At 42.0% G+C, this 21,214-nt stretch overlaps 1 protein-coding gene across 1 annotated transcript in view; it reads right to left on the bottom strand.

Moving 5' to 3' along the window:
• Positions 1-21,214, bottom strand: part of C7 (complement C7) — a 70,767-nt gene that overhangs the window by 15,630 nt on the left and 33,923 nt on the right. Inside the window, exons 6-12 of the mRNA XM_075842375.1 lie at positions 19,839-19,977; positions 18,731-18,868; positions 15,946-16,189; positions 15,219-15,332; positions 14,364-14,530; positions 8,882-9,110; positions 5,750-5,927 (exon numbers count right to left, since the gene is read on the bottom strand). Coding sequence (XP_075698490.1) covers positions 5,750-5,927; positions 8,882-9,110; positions 14,364-14,530; positions 15,219-15,332; positions 15,946-16,189; positions 18,731-18,868; positions 19,839-19,977 — 1,209 coding nt within the window. The remainder of the gene's footprint in view (positions 1-5,749; positions 5,928-8,881; positions 9,111-14,363; positions 14,531-15,218; positions 15,333-15,945; positions 16,190-18,730; positions 18,869-19,838; positions 19,978-21,214) is intronic.

Here is a 21,214-nt window from a genome sequence, read left to right on the forward strand (position 1 = left end):
CACAGTCATGTTGTGCCTCCAGAGCCTCGAAGAACAATGAAGTTCTACCGGTGTATTTACACGGCTGTTTTTTTAACGCCTGTGAATACTGGCCATCAAAGAATGCAACAAGTTCTATTTTTGCCTGTTTTCACAGCCCGACGGCCCCAGGCCAGACAATAGATCAGTTTTTAACGGTCGTTTTTCAGAAATCAATTCTTGTGACGGCCGTTAAAAACTGAGGGATGGCCGGGGATTCTGCTCCTAAATGGAGCCCCAATTGTGCTATCTACAGTGGGCGGGGGTGAGATGCTAACTACAATGGGGTATGTGTGGCACTATCTAAAGGAGGGTGTGTGGCGCAATCTACAGAGAGGTTTGTGGCACTATCTAAAGGGGTGGTGGCACTATATACAGGGGTTGTGGCACTATCTACAGGGGTGGTGGCACTATATACAGGGATTGTGGCACTATATACAGGGGGGGTGGCACTGTGACACGATATGAGCACTATCTAGAGGGGACACTGGCGCTATCTACATGTGCACTGTGGCTCTATGTGGCACTGGCACTTTATATGCAGGCACTATCTACAGTGGGTACTGTGGCACTATCTACAGTAGTCACTGTGGTGTTTTCCGGGGGTTGGGACAAAAAAAACCCTGTCTAATGAAATTCATCCATTTTTTAACGGCCATGAAAAACAGTCAGACGGCCGGATAAAAATTTGGAGACACACTGAAGCAAAACGGTCATGAAAAACTGACAGTATATCTTAATGCATAATAATAAATACTAATGTATTAGACTTCAGGGCAAAATCCCCAGGGGCACAACAAGTGACCTTTGTATAAATGTATGTAATGTGCTGGGAGCCTTGTTTTGCAGATGATGAAATTCATTGTCTGGTCCGTGATAAAGTGTCAGCGACAGTTGTCAGAACAGGTGAGCGTTTCTGGAAAGGACGTGTCATGCGGAGGGCACAATATTAGCACGTGGCAGATACAGTCTGTACAAATTAAATATGATAAGCTCATTTCCATGGCTGCACTTTGATACAATCTTGACACGGAGCAAAGAAAAAAATCAACAATGTGCATCGTACCATAAAACATACAATGCTCTGCATGGACTCGCTGTATCCAGGAGATGCTGTCGAAAAATCTGCAGAACTTGCTGCTGAGGACGCCGTACTTCACTGTATAGAACTAGAGGTGTAGGCCACACTGGGGATACGTACTACCTTAAGGTCTCATGCACACAGTCATACGACAGATCTGTGTTGTAGGGGTTCATAAGAAGATGCCCACAGACTGCTATCGGCCCATACTGTAACTCCGGGTGTCTCTGATTTTACACACAGAGGTTTATTCTCCATTGTCCCATCACATGTCATATAACGGAGGTGATCTCCCCTAGGAGTGTTGTTTCTAGCGTAGAATACAGGGCCGCGTATCATACGGTGGCACAGGTGCATACAGGTGATAAAATAAGAGTAACTGTGTCCGGTGTCAAAGGAAAAGGGGAAGTGTCGTAATGTACTTACCCGTCCAAGCTCCAGGGCCGTCTCTCTTTTTATGTGGTAGAGGACCTTTGGGCCCGACAAGCACCCAGTTCCGGGTACGACCCGTTCACCCCCAATAGCTGAAACCCTGCTGACTACCCTCTCGTCGGTCCCAGGGTACCGCATAGCCGATACTGCCTAACCTTTTTTACAGACTACTAGCCCATTTGACTATAATTAAGAAACCCTGTGTCTCCATCCTACCCTCTCCGGTACGTTTGTAGTGTTGTCCTGTTGTTGTTTCCCATTGCAACCGAACCACCATCTATTCCTCTATTCCTATTGTGTCAGGTCACACCTCGACTATACCTTATCCAGGGAATCAACCAGACCAACAAGAGGCACTTACGTCTCGGGGCCAGCTGAGTACCTCAACCTAACTAGAGTCATGGAAAATGGGGTCCTGTAAGCAAAATGAATCTTTTTTTCTCTATCTTTTTGTAGTTCAGTTATTATTCTTCAGTTTACTCTAGCAATCACTTTTTTCACCTTTTTTGAGTACATAAAGCTAAAAATAATGATGTGGGCACAGGAAGCTTCTGTTGTACAACAGACTGCCTCTTCGTGCTACACAGACTTATTTTAGGCCTGATACATAAGAAGTCTGCACATGACGACATATAAAATACGCAATACAAGTGCAGGAATGTTGTTAGTTACGTGCTCTCTGTACACTGAGCAGGAGGCTTGGAGGGGACATTATAGAACATCCGGCAAGCTATTTTTGGGGATTTCTTATGTGCAGACAACCCCTTTTTAAATAGAGGCTGGCTTGGGTCTACCAGGGGATATGATTCTGAGGACCACCCTCAATCTATACAGAATGTCCCCTATTAATGACATCATAATCTTTCTTGTTCTCATTGTGCACACGGGACATAATCAAAAGTTCTAATAGGTTATTTGTGATCATCCCATAAGTAATAGACCCTAGTGGTAAGAGATTGCTCCAAAGTCACCACCAAATGGGGTTGTCTTCTACTGGACTTTTGGGGCCCATTTTTGTGTCCGAGCCTGGCCCCCTCAGGAAGATCCTCTGGTACTTTGGCAGGACAGGACAACCCTGTCTATGACATTCATATGTCCTAATAGGAAAAATGGACAGAGGTTGTCTGTATATGACAACCAGGCAGTGACAACCCTGTTCTTTGTCTTTTCTAGCATAGTAGATGGGGCAGAAAGCCAGCTGGAGTGTTGAAGTAGAGACTTCACCAAATACATGGCCAACTTTGGGAAGTAGGGAATTATTAATAACTTCACCCAAAACAGTCCATACAATGCCTAAGAAAAAGACCTAAGACGTGTTAAAAACTGCTCAGATAATTAAAAAAACACAGTACTGTATAACACTTGCTACCATAACACCACCCATACTTAAAGGGGTTCTTTGCTTTGGGCAATCCTTACTTGTTGAAGGGTCTCTTGATAATAAGCTGATCACAAAGTTTCCCCCTGTTGGGAACCCCAAAGATCAGCTGTAAACTGTGGGGAAACCTGGCAGTAAGTGTTCAATATCCCTGCAGCGCCACCACAGGAGAAATTAAGTATTACACACCGCTCATTCATATCAATATGTTATCTGTGTAACACAGGACAGGTTCTCCAGATAGAGACGCTCTTTATAACTGCTCTCCACCCTGGCCAAGAGATGAGGACTCCCCTCTATTAACGCAGAACTTACTAATAGGGTGTATGACAATAGGTTTTCTCAACTAGAGAATCTCTTCAAAGTTTCAGCTTAGGCTTCGTTCACATCTGCATCAGGGCTCCGTTCTATAGATCTGCCTGAACTTTCCATCAGAACGGAACCCCGACTGAAACAAACGGAAACCATAGGTTTCCGTTTGCATCACCATTGATTTCAATGGTGACAGATCCGGTGCAAATGGTTTCCGTTTGTCTCAGTTGTGCAAGGTTTCCGTCGTTTTGACGGAAGCAATACCGTAGTCGACTACGCTATTCATTCTGTCAAAATCACGGAACCCTTGCACAACTGAGACAAACGGAAACCATTTGCACCGGATCTGTCACCATTGAAATAAATGGTGATGCAAACAGAAACCTATGGTTTCCGTTTGTTTCAGTCAGGGTCTCGTTCTGACAGAAAATTCAGACGGAGTGCCAGAATGGAGCCTTGACGCAGATGTGAACGAAGCCTTATGGTGGGGATCTGCTTATATTTTTCATACAGCTTTTTCCTTTTTATTGAAGCCGATTCCTCTACAATTGCTACTTTGTTTTATCTATTTAAGGCTTATGTTCCTGTTTGAACAAATGTAAGATTACTATCATTGCGGGAGGAAGAGAAGTGGAATAACTGTGGTGAGCAGGAATAGGTCACACCCCCGGGCAGCTGTTTGCTGAAGAATGACCTCCGCTTTAACCTCTTTTTACACCATTTGTAGATGTATTTCACTTTAATGAGCACACCTCATGTTTTCCATATGACAACCCTGGCTATCGGGAGTGTCCTCAGTCTCACATCTGAACTTTGCGCAGTTTACACTAAGATATAAACAGACAGAAACTCTACTTGTTCTCCAGGATAGAAACAGGGATTGAATGAGAGACTTCAGTTTATGATCAATATAAAGTCTCATATGGCGAAAACACAAAGCTCAGCTGAGCTTTGTTCTGGTGCTGTATATATGTACTGAGCTCGGTTCTGGGCATGTATATATGTATTGAGCTTGGTTCTGGAGCTGTATATTTCAGAGCTTGGTTCTGGAGATGTAATTATATAGAATATGTTTATAATAACAAAATTGCAGGGCAGATGGAATTATTTCATGGGAACCTGTCTGGTAGTTTTAACCCCTTGAAACGCCACCATGCGGTAATACATGACCTGACAATATTTCCACTTTTTTTTTTTTTCAGATGCAGCAAAATCTTTAAAATCCACTTTTAAAATGGTGCATTAAAGCGTCATGGGTCGGTGCCACTATCCTGAAGAGTCACATAGTCCTGCCTCCAAACCCAACCTTCCATGTTTGATTGACATCCCCCTTGCTGATACAACAATCTTGGATGCGCCATTGCCTTGTGGCACTATACACAAGGGGGTGCACTATACACAAGGGAGGGCTGTGTGGCACTATACACAAGGGGGAGATGTGTGGCACTATACACAAGGGGGAGATGTGTGGCACTATACACAAGGGGGAGCTGTGTGGCACTATACACAAGGGGGAGCTGTGTGGCACTATACACATGGGGAGCTGTGTGGCACTATATACTAGGAGCTGTTTGGCACTACTAAGGGGGGGCTGTGTGGCACTATCTACTAGAGGGGCTGTATGGCACTACTTACAAGGGGAGGGCTGTGGCTCTATCTACAGGGTCTGTGGCGCAATCTACATGGTTCCGTATGTGGCACTATCTACTAAGGTGGGGCTGTGCGGCACTATCTAATAAGGGGGGGCTGTGTGGCACTATATACAAGGGAGGGGGCTGTGTGGCACTATATACAGTGGGAGCTGTATAGCGCTATATACAGGGGGATATTATGGTGATATCTACAGGGGGCTGTATGGCACTATCTACAAGGGGAGATGGGGGCGCTATCTACAAGTGGGGTGTGACACTGTCTATAGGCGGGGCTGTATAGCACTGTCTACAGGGGGGCTGTATGGCACATTCTACAGGGGGCACTATCTATAAGGGGGGCTACTTGTGGCACCTGGGCGAACACGTCAAGAGCTTGCTATGGGGCCCAGTCTTTCCTAGTTATGCTCCTGACCAAGCCTTTATATCTTCATTAAGGATGTATAAGACTGAGCAGAGGCTCTGCCACTATTTATATGTGAATATCAGGTAACCAGGCACTTTTAGAAAGTGTTCCGTACAGGTTCAGCTCTGCTGTATCAGTGTATGTATAGGGTTTACAATAGCTGATAGAGGCAGAGGTGTGAGAGAGACTAAAAGAGACATTCTCGCAATACGTCTTCCTGTGAATGCCCTCATATAAGTAACAGAACCTCATACAATCAAACTCTTAAAGTGCTAAAAAGTTCTGAGTAAATACATAAGGATTCATTTCCCTGCAGAGATAGAAAGATAGATAGATAGATAGATAGATAGATAGATAGATAGATAGATAGATAGATAGATAGATAGATAGATAGATAGATAGATAGATAGATAGATAGATAGATAGATAGATAGATAGATAGATTTTGGAAATAGGAGATAGATAAAATGTACCGTAAATGTTGTATCTCATCTTCTTCACATTTTTGACTTTCTATTGAGTCCCCAATACAGAGCTTTCCACCACCAGCAGGGGAAGGGTTATTACAGACGCGGCTTCTCACTCGTCTCCCAGAGCTCCCAGCACAGGTACTCCAAGTTGTCCAGCAGCCCCAGTTACCATCAGTAACTCCTTGAAGAAAAGAGAGAGATAACTGATCAATATAATTGTACATCTCTGAGTGTTGATGCTCAAACATGAATACATCTCGTATCATAGAAACAATTATCAGTAAAATATATATATATTTCGCACCTTTTGCATCAATCAGAATTGTTTTACTTTTTGGCAAGATGGCAAGATACTTAATAATAGACATTCACTCCTAAAGTTCAAAACTCAGTAGTAAGTATGAAAATTTAGTAAAAAATGAGCCAGCGGAGGGGCCGAATCAGTGTCAAATGGCAAAAAGTAAGAGATATACAACCCCACAGGGCCTCTAAGTGGGGATAAGCAGAAGGCCACCAATAGTAATGAGAGGATTACAATCTTAGCCACATGACCAATTCCAGGGATGAGCGGGGTAAGATGGTAAACAGAGGTCTCTGAGGTGGCTGTCGATTTCTACTTCTGGAGAACCATTGAGAGACTTAAAGAGTTCTTTTATGTCTCCGGGAGGTATTGGTTGGCTAGTTGGAGTAAAGTCTTGGCAGAAGACCAATAAGTAAGACAAGGTAGCCAACTTCCTCATTCAAGGGACTATCCAATTTAGAAAACCCATTGTCATACATCCTATTAATGAATTCTGAGATAATAGAGGGGGGTCCTCTGTTCAGGATCCTCATCTCTTGGTCAGGGTGGAGAGCGGTTATAAAGAGCATTTTTTGCTCTGGAGGTCCTGTCCTGTATTACACAGACATCACATTGATATGAATAGGCACTGTGTGATACTTAATTTCTCCTGTGGTGGCGCTGCAGAGAAATTGATCACTTACTGATGGATTTTCCAACACATCACAGCTGATTGCTGGTGGTCCCAGCAGGTGGAGAACTTGTAATGAGCTTATTATCAAGAGACACTTTAAACAAGTAAGGATTGGTCAAAGTAGAGGACCCATTCAAGTGGCTAATAGCGAAAGCGAACCTCCCATATATTGGGAAAACCCCTGTACTTTTGAGACATTGTGTGTGGTTTGAAGATGGTCCCAGTATATAGTCTTCTGTGAGTTTTGCAGGTCCTTCACATTGGAGGTGGGGGGTATCATTCCAGCTTATTACAGTGGGTCCCCTCTCATCTTTACAAAGAATTTTTGAATAATTTAGAGTAAATAGAAATAAATTATAGCCAATTTTTGTTGCCCTAAACCACCTCAACTAACCCCTGCCCTATCCTAAACCACCAGGAATATGTGGCACTAACTTCGGTTAGACTCTTTTTACAAAGACCCTTTTATAATACAGTATGTTGGGTCAATGGGGCCAACACTTGGCGTATCTGATGCCCATATGAAATAATATATCATACATACAGGTGCTGTCTTTTATGAGCAGAGAATTTATAATCCCCTACTTTTATAATATAGTCTCTGCTCTACTTGTACCATTTCTGACTAGACATGAGATCAATCAAGGACGGCTATAAAGTAAAGACTATAATACAATGGCAGAGCGATGTGAGATTTATAGGACCCATTCACACTCTGGTTGCAGTAACTCAGCATGCAGCTCTTATAATCACTAGAAAATATACGGTTTTGACCAAGTATTATGAGCTGCAATATCAAAGGATCCTTTTAGAAATCCACAAGGGGACATATTTTATGTGTGGAAATGTTTAGCAGCCCAGATAAAGCTCAGGATCAATGACGCTGCCATTAAAGTGACTTCTTGTAGCATAAAGAGAGCTAAAATTGACTACTTCTTCATGCTTCTCTGCTGGCCGGTAGGAAGGAGCGCACATTCACATCTTTATAAAGATGACTTCTCTTTTTATTCTCCTGTGGGGTGTTTTTGTATTTCATTTTGTTCCATTTTGGACATATATTTTCCCTTTGTATCTGCCGGCATATTCTCTTAATGTCAACAAGGGGTTGTCTGCCTTAGCGTATATGAATGTATTTAATGGGGGTCCTCATCTCAGGGCCCCCCTCTATTAGGCAGAGTGGAGAGCTGCTGCAGTGAGGACCTATCTCATCTGTGCATTTTACAAGGTCGTATTGACTTTGACAATGGGCGCTATGTAATTTGCCATGTTATTGCCCCTTTGTATTAGAGCATGAGGCAAATCATTTGATCCTGTGGTGGGCCAATACCTCCCTAGGCAGAATGCAGGCTGCCACAAATGGACCCATAGGACAAAAGCAAAAATTTAGATTTTTCCATCTTGCCATAAAGCAAGCAATTCCGATAATAGATGCATTATGGTGGAATATTATACAAATGTTATCTTTATATTAGACATTAGGTATTATAATACTATAATAATGCACAGGGCACAAAACTAAATCAAAATGGGGCACCATTGTTGGTCATAGATCTTGCTCCTACCAGTTTGAGATATGAGGGGCTGACATTTGTACAACCCGGTCTTTCCCATTCTCTGTAGGGTTAAAGGATGGAATTAATTTTGGGTTGTTTCTTGATAACACTGCAGTACTTCTGGAGAAGGGGTGGCCCGTTTAAGCCCTAACTGACCTAAATATGGAACCAGCCCAATCTAACTCCACAGGCCACACAGATCAGGGTTTCTATCAGAGCACTACAGGTGGTACTGCTATCAAGGGGCAGGCAGTAAAATAAGTCCAAAAAGGGCCGGCCCACACACTCCTGTCAATTGCCACCAGCAGCCTACTATTCCTTGCTTTGTTAAATAGGACCCCCACCAAATATAGACATATTGATATTATATTGTCTTTCTTACATTCCCCTCCATAGACTAATTTTCTATCTTATTCCACCTGCCCATCAAATGTATCTCCTGGGGTATGGGAGAAATATGATGAAGTCCAAGGGGCTCTGACATATATGTAGCCCATATATTCCAAATGCCAGCCCTGTTACAGAGAGTGGCTCCATGGCATGGTATATTACATTTTCATTGGGTATTAGACTTTACATACAACAAGAAAATATAAGTTTAATCATACCGGGATCATCCTGGACTAGGAATCCCTGTTCACAAGCAGTACCAAATGTGTATGGCTTACAATGGCACACGCACTTTGTACCCTCGATGACTGGCAGCCCTTTGTTCTGGCACGGCTTACAATGACATGAACTATCCTCATTCATATACTCCTCTATGGCTCGTTTTAGGTACAGCCTTTTAGCTGAGTAACATGGAACTTCTTTTACCAACTCATGTAATGGCGCAAGCTAAAAGAAAAAAGAAAAGAAATAAGGAAACGGTTACACTTACTGGAATCACTTAATCTTCACAGAAATGATAATAGCCTTCATTCTTCATCCTTCGATTATACAGAGAGGAACAAACCTTAAAGGGATTCTCCGCTTTGGACAATCCCTACTTATTAGAAGGGTCCCTTGATAATATGCTCATTGCAAAGTGTCCTCCTGCTGGGACCCCCAGTGATCAGTTGTAATCTGTGGATAAACCTGGCAGTAAATGTTCAAATTCCCTGCAGCGCCACCACAGGTGAAATTAAGTATTACACAGTGTCCACTCATATCAATGTGTTATCTGTGTAATGCAGGATATGACAGGTCCTCCGGAGTGGGAGACGCTCTTTACAACCGCTGTCTACTCTTATGAAGAGATGAGGATCCTGAACATAGGACCCACCCTTTTAACTCAGCATTCACAATTAGGGTATGTGAAAATGAGGTTTCTAAGCTGGACAACCCTTTATAGGGATTGCCTAGTTTAGAAAATCCATTTTCATATAACCTATTAGGAAATTCTGAGGAAATAGAGGGGGGTCTTGTGTTCATGATTCTCAGCTATAAGCCAGAGTGGAGAACAAGTACAATGATCCTCAGGACTCATTACATGGATAGCATGTTGATTTCAGTGTGAATTGTGTAATGCTAGACTTCCCCTGTGGTGGCGCTGTAGATTTGAATGTTTACTGCCAGATCCCCATCAGATTATATTTGATCGCTGTGATCAGCCTATCATCAGGGTACCCTTCTATCAAAAAGGGATTGTCCAGATTTTTCCCTCTATTCTGTGAGGGAATATTTATATAAATGGTTGCAGTCATCTTTCCATAAGAATATTGCAGATTACAGAGAAAAGGGACTAAGACGTAGCAAGGAGCTATGGGACACATTACTGGAATCGCTAGGCATAGTGACAGTTATAAATATCATAGACAATATTCGTCCTTGAGTTGTCCTCCTCTGTCAAGTAGAGAAAAGTGCATCAAGCTGTCAGAAACATTTCTGTCTGAATCTACAAAAAAATTCAGTAACTTCATATGTTATTTCTCTAGTCCTATCCAAAGCTGCTTTCAAAATTCTGCTGGTTGACCTTGGAAACTGACAACAGTTCAATTCCACTCCACTGTCAGGTGATCTAACTGCTTAGTACCAACTGTGCATCAGTCATCTGAGCTCCCACAATGCACTGTTCCATGGTAATAGAAAACCAGCAGAATTCTTACATTAGCTTTAGACATGAATGGAGAAGAAAATATTATGTAACTCAATATCAATACGAGATAAGTTAAAAGAAATATTAGACAGTCCACATTGGGAGAAGTAGTCTCTGCCAGGTCGCCGAATGCAGATGTGGCGCGGAGATCAGTGTATAAGGTTGCCAACTCCTTTTAAACCATAAAAACTGGGGGGAGGGGGGGGGTCCTGCTGTCCATGGTGTTTGGAAGAGAACACTGTCGGTGGTTTATTTATGGGGTTTCTGAATTTTGCATGCTGATGCACACATGCGCAGTTTAAAAAAATAAAATTGACGGCACTGGGCCATCTTTGGTTACTTGGGCTCCTGCGTGCGCCGCAAAAGAAAAAATATTTTTTTATTATTTCTAGTGGAGCGCGAAAAACTAAATTACAAGTGGCTCTTGTAATTTCTAAACTAAAAAATATTATTACAAAAACATAAAGAAATCAAAGTAAAAACAAATTCTTCTGATTATACGAATTCTCTAGTGACAAATTACCGCTAATAATTAAACAAAAACGATGCAATATTTTACAATTTACCACCTGGTACCATGAACAAACAAATCGTTTTTGCTTGTGTTCAAAACTCACACATCTTCCTTTTTGAGCTTTTGAACTGCCATCTGTCAGCTCTAGGTCTGAAGTCCGGGATCTGTATTAATGCAATTTCAGTTCTGGGGTCTGGCTTTCTTTAATTTGGGGTCTGGGGTTTGTCTTAACCCCTTGACGGCATGTGCCATATATGTATGGCTGATGCCACCTGCGTTTGTATGGAACAAGCTCAGGAGCTGAGCCCGCTCAATACAGAGCGGGTGTCAGCTGTATACATACTCCTCTCATAGCTGGGATTAGAGATAACTCCGATCCCAGCCGTTTAACCACCTAGATGGCTTTATAGGAGATTGCAAAATGTACAGTGCAATACATTGTAAGATCATGTCCCCTTGCGGGACTTAAAAATATATAAAAATTAGTCTGATAAAGTTTTTAAGAAAATCTAATAAAAAATAATAAAAGTCTAGAAACCCTTTTCCAATTTTTAATCCTGTATAGTGAACACCGTAAAGGAAAAAAAACACATTCCTAACAAAAATGTCAAAAAAAGTGATCAAAAGGTCATATGTGCCCCAAGATGATGCCAACAAAACTGCAGCTCACCCCGTAAAAACAAGCCCTCATATCAACAGAAAAATAAAAAAGGTATGGGTTTTAGAATTTGGCGTCACAAAACAAATCTTTTTTTATTCTGTAAAAGTAGTCAAACGATATAAATTCAGTATCGCCATAATGGTATTGACCCACAGAATAAAGTTAACATGTCGTTTTTACGGCGGGGTGAACGAAGTAAAAACAAACCCAAAAAATAATGGAAGGATCGCTGTGCTTTCTCCATTCCACCCCACAAAATAACTTGTAAAAGTTTCTCAGTATATTACATGGTACCTTAAACGGTGCCATTAAAAACTACAACTCATCCCACAAGCCGTAAAAAAAAATAAAAGTTATGGTAAAAGGAGGTAAGGAAAAAATTAAAATTACAAAAATAAAAAAGGCTACGGCGCAAAGGGGTTAGTTTATTTTGGGAGGCTGATGGGGTCATGTGCACTGCAGTACTTATGATTCAAGGGCATTAGGGTGATGGTGTTTGGGGGCGTGGTCTATATATAACGGGGTGGGGCATGTGTCTTTAAAAACTTTGGGCTGTCTGTGATTTTAGCTATCAGTATTACATATTTATTCATCATGGACGTCTTCCGTCCTCTGTCATCATCCAGCCAGCTGCACACCACATTGCCTGCGCACAGTAGTAAGCGGTATGTCAGGGATGTGATCTAAATGATAATACCATTGATAAACATATTTCAAGCAAAACCATTGATCATGCAGAAAGGTCACCGCTATTCCTGTCAGATCCCTAATTACTTTTCGTCTCCATATTCCCTAATGCAAAAGGTGTTGAAGTGCCAGGCAATGCAAGACATGATAAATTGCGCTGTCATATGCTGCCCGTGAGAATAAAGGCTTCTATTGTTTTATCCACGTCTAATGAAATGCAAAGAAAACCGCAATATCATCACATCCAGAAGTAGGCATGTACAGTATTAATATAAGTGAATCGCAATTAACCCCTTAAAAACGCAGCAATTTCTTTTTGTTTTTTCATCTCCGGATTCTGAAAGCCATCACTTTATTTTATTTTTCTAATGACGTAGTCGTATGAGGGTTTGATTTTTGAGGGACGAGTTGCAGTTTTCATTGGTACTATTTTGGGGTACATATTAACTTTTATTCCTTTTTTTCGAGGGGCGGATGAATTGTGGTGATTTTTCTTTTTAGGTAGTTCACGGTATTCACCATGCGGCATAAATTAGGTAATTTTATAGCACGGATCATTACGATTGGGGCAATACCAGTTATGTGTAATTTAGTTGATCATTTTTATTTTAGATTTTTTTTAATTTTTCTGTAAACTTTATTTAAAAAGTAAGTGTAATTTCATAAAACTTTTGATGTTCTTGAAGAGGAGGGGTTAGAGGAAGACGGGCTCATAGAAGTCTATGAGCTGGTCTTCAGCTAACTCCGTCTTTTCAAGAGCCGAAAAGTGCTAAAGTTATACCATTACAGCCAAAAGGGAACTGTGCTCAGCTGAGCGCTTCTTTTCCTTTGTTTTGGTGATCGGTGAGTGTCTCAGCACCCAGACCCCACCGATCAAAATATCTGACATGTCACTATGAGGCTGGGTTCACACGAGCACATTAACGTCCGGAAGTCCCGGACCGAACTCAGTGCAGGGAGCCAGGCTCCTAGCATCATAGTTATGTACGATGCTAGGAGTCCCTGCCTCTCTGCAGGACAACTGTCCCGTACTGTAATCATGTTTTCAGTACGGGACAGTAGTTCCACGGAGAGGCAGGGACTCCTAGCATCGTACATAACTATGATGCTAGGAGCCCGGCTCCCTGCACTGAGTTCGGTCCGGGACTTCCGGCCGAAATACGTCCGTCCATTACGGACGTTAATGTGCTCGTGTGAACCCAGCCTGACACATCAAAAGTTTTGTGAAACAACAATAGCTTTTTAACTTTTTTGACTTTTTTTAACAGTCCCTCTATGGGACTTGAACAGGTGATCCCAGGCAGCCTGTTGGGCACTCTCTTAGGCAGGGCCTAAAAGGCTCACGTACATGACAGACCTGGGCGCCTTTGTTAGGCCCCTCGCATCAGTGTCAATGGGCTTACAGAGGGAGTCTCCTCCTTCTGAAAACCACTTAGGTGTCAAAGGGGTTAAGCGGCGACAACTCAGATCACGAGATGTCTATACTATATGTGTCTATATGTGGCTACCCAGTGGTTGTGATGTGATTTGCAACCTGTCAAGGGTTTTGTTAGCATGTCGCGATATTGTATTGAATTTGTTTCATGAGAAATTGGAGTCCTTAACCAAATTTAAGTAAAGGTAAGGATGTACATATCTGAATGCTACAGCTGACACCTGTACCTGCCCCATCCCTGTGCCATCCCTGCAATCCCAGTGCATGAAGGGGTTAAAGCCAACCTTGCCTTACCCCAATCCTCCCTGAAGATTATTAACAAACCCCTTGGATAATGTCATTTTGTTTTATTGTGTAGACCAGTCGTGGCCACGCTGACATATATAGGAGGCACTGCTAACTTTCTTCTAACTTAAATGGATGAAAGTGGAACTCTCCCTAATTGAGGCTTAAAGTCATTGTCTGTTTTTTACAATTATTTTAAGTTAAAATGCTCCAATGAAAATAATCAGATCGCAAGTTGTCCCGCTGCTGGGACGCCCAGTGATCAGCTGTAATAAAATCTAGCAACAAGTGTTCAATTTTCCTGCTGTGCCCCCACAGGAGAAATAAAGTATTACATAATTCTCAGGGAAATTAATGGGCTGTCCCTATAATGTATATATATGTCAAGTCTTTTGTTAAGCTTTTTAGCGATGCAGAAAATTAGTACTGACCTTAAACTTTATAATACTTGGCAGATTTGTTACAGAACCAGCCCAGGAAGCATAGCGCTGGTCATTTGCAACTGGGTTATCCAGGGAGAAATAGCTGAGAGCAGAGATAAATTTGGGTTCTCCTCCTTTCACAATTGCTTGGCCTCGAATCTCTTTCCCGCTGCCACCTACAAGTCAAAAAGACAAGTTATATTTAGAGCATTGAGGGATTGTTTTACAGTTACTTAGTAGTGCGTTCTATTCTTCATGTGAGCATGCTGTGGTATACTGTGAGCATGCCCACTATAAAAAAAATGAATGCTGTTGGATTGCCCTTTCCTGTGGCTTTTTTACGTGAAATTTTCTAACCACACCCTAACACAAGAAAGAGTGGGTGTGGTTTCTGGGCATGACATTACACTGATTGGTCACTTCAGTCTAGAAGCCTCAGACAGAGAATGTCGCCCTGTATCTCATTTATTCTCCTCCTCCTCCGCTCTTGACTATAGGGCTGAGCAGGCCGGCAGTGTGATATGTCTAGCTTGTGAATGTGAGGGTCTCTGGCTCTCTACTGCATTGCCTGCCGCATATATCTCTCCAGGACCAATCCCACAGTTGACCTAGTCTTGATGCTACTGACATTCCTTGGGCTGAGTGGCCTGACAAAAGAAGAGTAACCCATCCAAATAAGAACTAATCTGACTGCGCACTAAGTTTTATTCTACAAAATTACCTGCCCTTGCTACGGCCAGTAAAATTATTTTAATTTTACAGGCCTCTCAGCATAAATACCAGCTGGGCCAGTGGTGTGCCACCTAGCGGCAACCCTGGATTTGTGTGGTGTGGTGTGAGTATAATATATATATCGGTCGGTACCTGAGGATGATCTTATTGCATCAGACAACTTTTTGCATTCTGTTTTCGATGACTTGAAAAATAAAAATCCCGAGCTGGATGAAGTACATTGCTCAAAATTTGTATTGGATCCATCTAGAAAAAAAAATATATATATTTTTCAAAACCATTAATTTACTGAACATGTTTGATAATGATGATTATGAGAAGCAGGTCAATGTCAGGTGCTATACGATGCAATGATACCGTAGAATAGGTCAACCCATCCACCCATTAAACTGTTGTTTACAGGATAACATCTATGCTACTTTTTGAAAAAATATCCCCGACATAAATGATCTTGGTTTGTCTTCATCAGTGTTCTCCAATCTGTGGTTCTCCATCTGTTCCAACCTACTTACCTGTAGCTATCAGGGGATGCTGAGAGGTGTAGTTTTGCAATATCTGAAGAGCCAACAGACCACTAGTCTTTATCATATATCATGACCCATTTTTGCACTTTGCAGAAATAAAAATTGTGCAAATTCTACTTGTATAGAACAAGTCTAGGTGTAAACCTAGGCCCGAGTACTAGATTCTCAGTCGATCCGTATAGATATTATATACAATTTCCACACTTCCCACCGGACATCCCTATAAAGACAACCATCTGGTGCCCCATGTTTTGCCCAGTTTTGCTCCTCACAAGCTAGAATAAGAGAGTCGGCTGGATTAATAACAGTTTTTATATATATATATAGAACTTTACCGTATTGGTTCACTTTCTCAGTATCAAGATAAAACCGAAATTCATATTCGCCACCCAAAGATCCAGAATGTAGAAAATGGGTTCCGTATCTGTCAATGAGTTTCCGGTAAGCTGTGTACTCATAGACTGACGGGAGGTTAAAGAGTTCTCTCCAGAACGGTTCCGCGAGCAGTAAATGTTCCGGATTGTTATTGATGAATTGTGCCACTTCCATATGATTCCTTATAACCAAGAACTGGTAACTCTGCAGGGACAAAAATATTTGCAAATTACTAAATTTATGGGTTTTGAAATATGCAAAAATATTTATGATAGGTATCATTGTTTTTATTGCTGTTGCAATGCAAATTTGGCTTTCGTTCTTTCAAATTTCTGCGTCAGTTTCCAAACTTCTTTAGGCCAAGGAACCCCAAACCAGTTAGAAACCGCACTGAAGAACCCCAACCCGTTCTCTAAACGCATGTCACCATGTCGCAGCAGTCATGTCGTCCATGGTGACATCACCTCTGAAGGCTCAAACTTTTTACTGACATGTGCCCCATGTCCTTGTATAGGCCACACACCCCAAAACGCCCTCTCCCCGCTTAACCTCTTCATCAGATGTCAAAATAAATTTAGAGCCCAAAATTCCTTCAGCACCTAATATACAGCAGCACTGACCTAAATATGCTGGGGGAGGAGAGGACACATACTACTGCTGCTAGGCAGGGATGAAGTGACATAGCCAGACTTCTACCCAACCTCTTCGACATACTGGGCCTGGCACCCAAAGCTCCCGAAACACGTGTAGTGCAAAAAATCAGTCCGTGGTACCCAGATTGCTGGGGTTACACAGAACGCCGTTTGGTTTGAAGTATATGACTATTTCCGATCATAAAAACAAAACAAAGAACCTACTACACAATTGGAAAATTTTACCAAAATTCCCAAGTCACATCATTTACAATCTTTCTTGTTCCTACATGTTTCCTTTGTCTTACCTTTTATCCTGAACGTGCAGGAACTATTGTGCAATCTTATTATTATGCATCCTCTTAACTGATAAGGAAGGATGTGTAGCTTGAAGAGCCATTGTTTTGTACAGAACTTTCTGTGACCACATGATCTAGCTACATGTATTAACATGGTGGCCACCGACACAGGAAGAAAAGTAATTTCCTTAATTCTGAACTGCACAGTTTCTTAAATCTCTGTATTGTGGCATTCCTTTGTTATTCTTCCTAAAAATGACTATAAATTGACAACAGGGCATTACCATTCCTCTTATCAATAGGGTGTCACCACACAGTCTAAAGGCCCTATTACAAGAGCCAATTATCGGGCAAACGATCAAAAACGTTCATATAATGCTCGTTGCTGATAATTACCCTGTGTAAACAGGGGAACGATCAGCAGATGAATGAGCAAATGCTCGTTAATCTGCTGATCGTATCGTTTTAAAAAACTAAAATATTATTGTTGTCGACAGCACATCTCCCTGTGTAAACAGGAAAACGCGCTGCCGACATGATAATAATGTATGGGGAGTCGGGATGAGCAATCAGAGTAACGAGCACTTGTCCCCATACTAGCTCCTTGTGACTGGAGCAAACGAGCGCCTATCAACGTGCGGTCTCGTTGATCGGCGCTCGTTGCACTGGCCAAAATTGGCCGGTGTAAGAGGACCTTAAAGCCAGCCACACACATAATATCTTGATCTGCCAGAATGCAGCCAATCATACCTCCGTGGGATCATTCATACATACGAACGATCCCGCCAGCAATATGCCAGACTAAACTGGCCGATCAGGGAGTCAGTAAAAAAAAATAGTGGATTTGTGCAAAGTAGCAAATGATCATGCCATAAACTTGTATTTTAGCGGACCCAAGCCAAAAAAAAAAAATCCAACCTGACAGATGCCATTTTTAGCAGGCAACAGTCTGCCATTGGCAATCGCAAACGATCACTCAAGTATAATTTTCAAACGATAGTCCACCAAAATAGTCAATTTTGACCAACATTTACCTTTTGTGAATTGGTAGCTTAACACTGTCAGCACTGATAGGACAGTCTCAGACTGTGTAGTGATATAGGAAAAACGAAAAAATAAAGGATCCAGCACAATCAGTTAAAATAGAACATTGTTCCAATTTTATTTTGAGTGATTAAAACAAGATCGGTCCCGAGTGTAATGCTTATAGATAGATAGATAGATAGATAGATAGATAGATAGGTGCCTACGCGTTTCAGACGCACACCACGTCCTTCCTCATGGCTTTTTGTAGTGATATGCCACATTGACCAAGGGAATGGTAACACCCAGTTATAAAAAATTTTCAGACATTTCCAGGAGAAATAACAGAGGAATGGCATATCAAAAGAAAAGATGTCTCAGAGTTGTTATCTCATAAATATCTCCCTTACTTCCCATTAGCCTGTAGTTCCCCCTTCCCTGCCTGGAAGAATTATGCCAATGTTCGCAAATCTTCTCAGTTTCCCCAAAATCAGTCTGCGGAAATATAATTAATATAAGATTTTTACTTTCTCTCTATGTTTTTGTTACTGCATGCTGTGAGAGGGGAGAGGGAGCAGCAGTAGGAAGATGTTTAATTGTGTGAGGACAGTTCTATCATCACACCAGGGAGAGCCCGTCCACTTAGAAAGCATGGAGAGAGGGAAACTTTACATTTAAAAAAAAAAAAGGGGGACAAAAAAGTTCTACCAGTATATAAATGCCCAACCTGCCGCTCACATTATACATACATTATGAGGAGCTAAGCTCTGGAAGTTCATGGTCCGGTTTACCTTTTCTTTTGAGAAGGTGAAAGTCCTGGATACGTCTTTGTTACCAGCAAAGTTAGACCTTACTTGTTCCGCAGTGTTTTTCACATATGACCAGCTGCTGTTGTAGAAATCATAGCTGAAATCATTCTTAGCTTCCACCTGCACATAAGAAAAAATTACCTGTATTTAAATATATATATATATAGTTATAACTGTTTAGAATAGATCATAGAGAATTAATGGACTGGTCTATCATTAGGGTTTTATCCAACGACTGTATGTTAGGGTGGTTCTACTTACATGGCCATACACATGCAATAGCTGTCAGCCGCTGCCCAACGGGTCCCACCGGGCAATTGATCTTCCCTCTGCCTTCTGCACTCGAGTGACAATCGGGAGGCCCCCATACACATTAGATCATCACCCAATCATATCGAAATCAGAGGGTTTGTCCAAAATGTATCTAATGTGCAATTTGTCTCATCACTCTATTGCCCCATACAGACAGCCTAATGCGTTCACAAATCCCAGGCCTGACCGCAGAAACCTAAACTGCAATTGGTTCCCTTTAGACCGGCACAGGGCGGGACTTGTGGACGTAATATGAAAATGTGGCCAGATGTGAGAATGAGGGCTAAAGCTACCCATCACATCTCATCCAGGTGCTGATTTTAAAATCTGAAGTCAGTTCTTAGGGGAGAGATGCAGATTGGCATAGGGCAACATAGCTAGGGCATAGCCTGCCACTATATTTTATCACCAATATGCAATGACAGCGCAGTTAAAATGGTTATTCAGGATTTTAAACAAACATGGCTGCTTTCTCCTAGAAACAGCACCACACCTATCCATGGGTTGTGTCTGGTATTGCAGCTCTGCTCTATTGAAGTGAATGCGGCTGAGATGCAATACAAAATACAATCTGTGGACAGGTGTGGCACAGTTTTTGGATGAAAGTAGACATGTTTTTCTAATCTTGGACAACCTCTTTAAATGGTAGGTTTGGGCATAGGGGGATTTGGGTTTCTTCTATCCCTTTGTCTAAATCTTCACTCTATGCATTGCCTTAGTAATTTTGATATTTTAGGTATACACCATTAAAAATAAAAAATGAAAAAAGGGAAATTACCTTAAATGTGTAGGTGAGAATGCTTTCACTCAACCTGTAGAACTCTCTAGCATCACCACTGAACACTTTACGACACTTTCCACCAAAACTTTTTGTATGAATGACCCCACTCTTTAATTTTTGGGTGGCGACATCAAAACTGGAAACAATACAAATTTTCGGTCAGAATCAGGGCAGTGACCTTGTGATATTATTTCATAATCATTATGAAATATATGAACCGGGGGCTAGTATAGTGTTGAGTAAAATTAAGCTACCGTTTAACTGTAGTCCCCTGTCCCCATGTTGATTTTGTGGCTTTGTTACCTGGAGGTTTCAGCAGCCAGCATTATACTTCATATCAACATTGCTAACCATTTTTTTTATTGTTCCAATGCATCTAAAATAACACATGAAGCAACTTTTGTAAATATTCTTAATTAAAATTCTCCTATCGTTTTGTGTCTACGCATCTATGCAGACCTATGTATCTCCATGGTAACAGACTACAAACTAACCCTATGCAGTCTGATCCTGCAGTCATATTTCCATCCATCTGTCCCCTACTTCCATACCAAATGTAGAAATAGGGATAGATGGAAGGGAGTATAATAAAGATCTGTATAAGAGCTGTAGACACAAAACTGTAGGAGACTTTTAATTAAGACTAGTTACAAAGATTGTAACGGTGGAAATAGCCTTAATGACAGTGTAACCAGAGACAAATATAAATTTAGAGGTCCCTGCAGCTCTAGACGACACCTAAGAATAAAGGCAGTGGCAGCAATGCTAGATCATGATTGGTGCCACTGGAGCTCATGATCCGGGCCCCTCTTGTAACCCGGCCCCCTTTATTCCCTCCAGTGCAAGTTGCAATGAGGTAACCACACACTGCAGGAAGCGAGTGGGGGTGGTTTACGTCGAAGATTGGCGTGTCGCCTGTAATGGCAGGAAGGAGGTGAAGGGAACAAGTGAGCCCTAATCTACCCACCGCCCTGTCCCTGCCTACTTGCAACGACCCGCCCTAGGCGACGGGGTACAACTTGGCGGCGGTCCCTACGCTGTCTAAGTGCAAGGAGTACAAACAGGGAACACGCAAGGGAATACAGGCCCACGGAACGCCGCGAGGAAACGGAGCGGTGAATGAGCCAGTCAGGATCAGGAAGTAGTGGAGTATACAAACGGGAGCACGGAGCAGAAGAAAGCCAGGGGCAGAGCAACGCAGGATAAACGGAACTGAAGCAAGGCAGAAGCACGGCAGAAGCAGGCTGGAGCAAGGCAGCAGTGGGGGCAGGAATCCAAGAAGAATAACAAGCAAGGAGGAAGAGAAAACGGCAGGTATAAATGGACAGGGGGCGGAGCTAACTCTGACTGACCAGGCCGCGATAGGCTCTCCC

Source organism: Rhinoderma darwinii, chromosome 1, assembly GCF_050947455.1.
Source record: "Rhinoderma darwinii isolate aRhiDar2 chromosome 1, aRhiDar2.hap1, whole genome shotgun sequence".
NCBI lineage: Eukaryota > Metazoa > Chordata > Amphibia > Anura > Rhinodermatidae > Rhinoderma > Rhinoderma darwinii.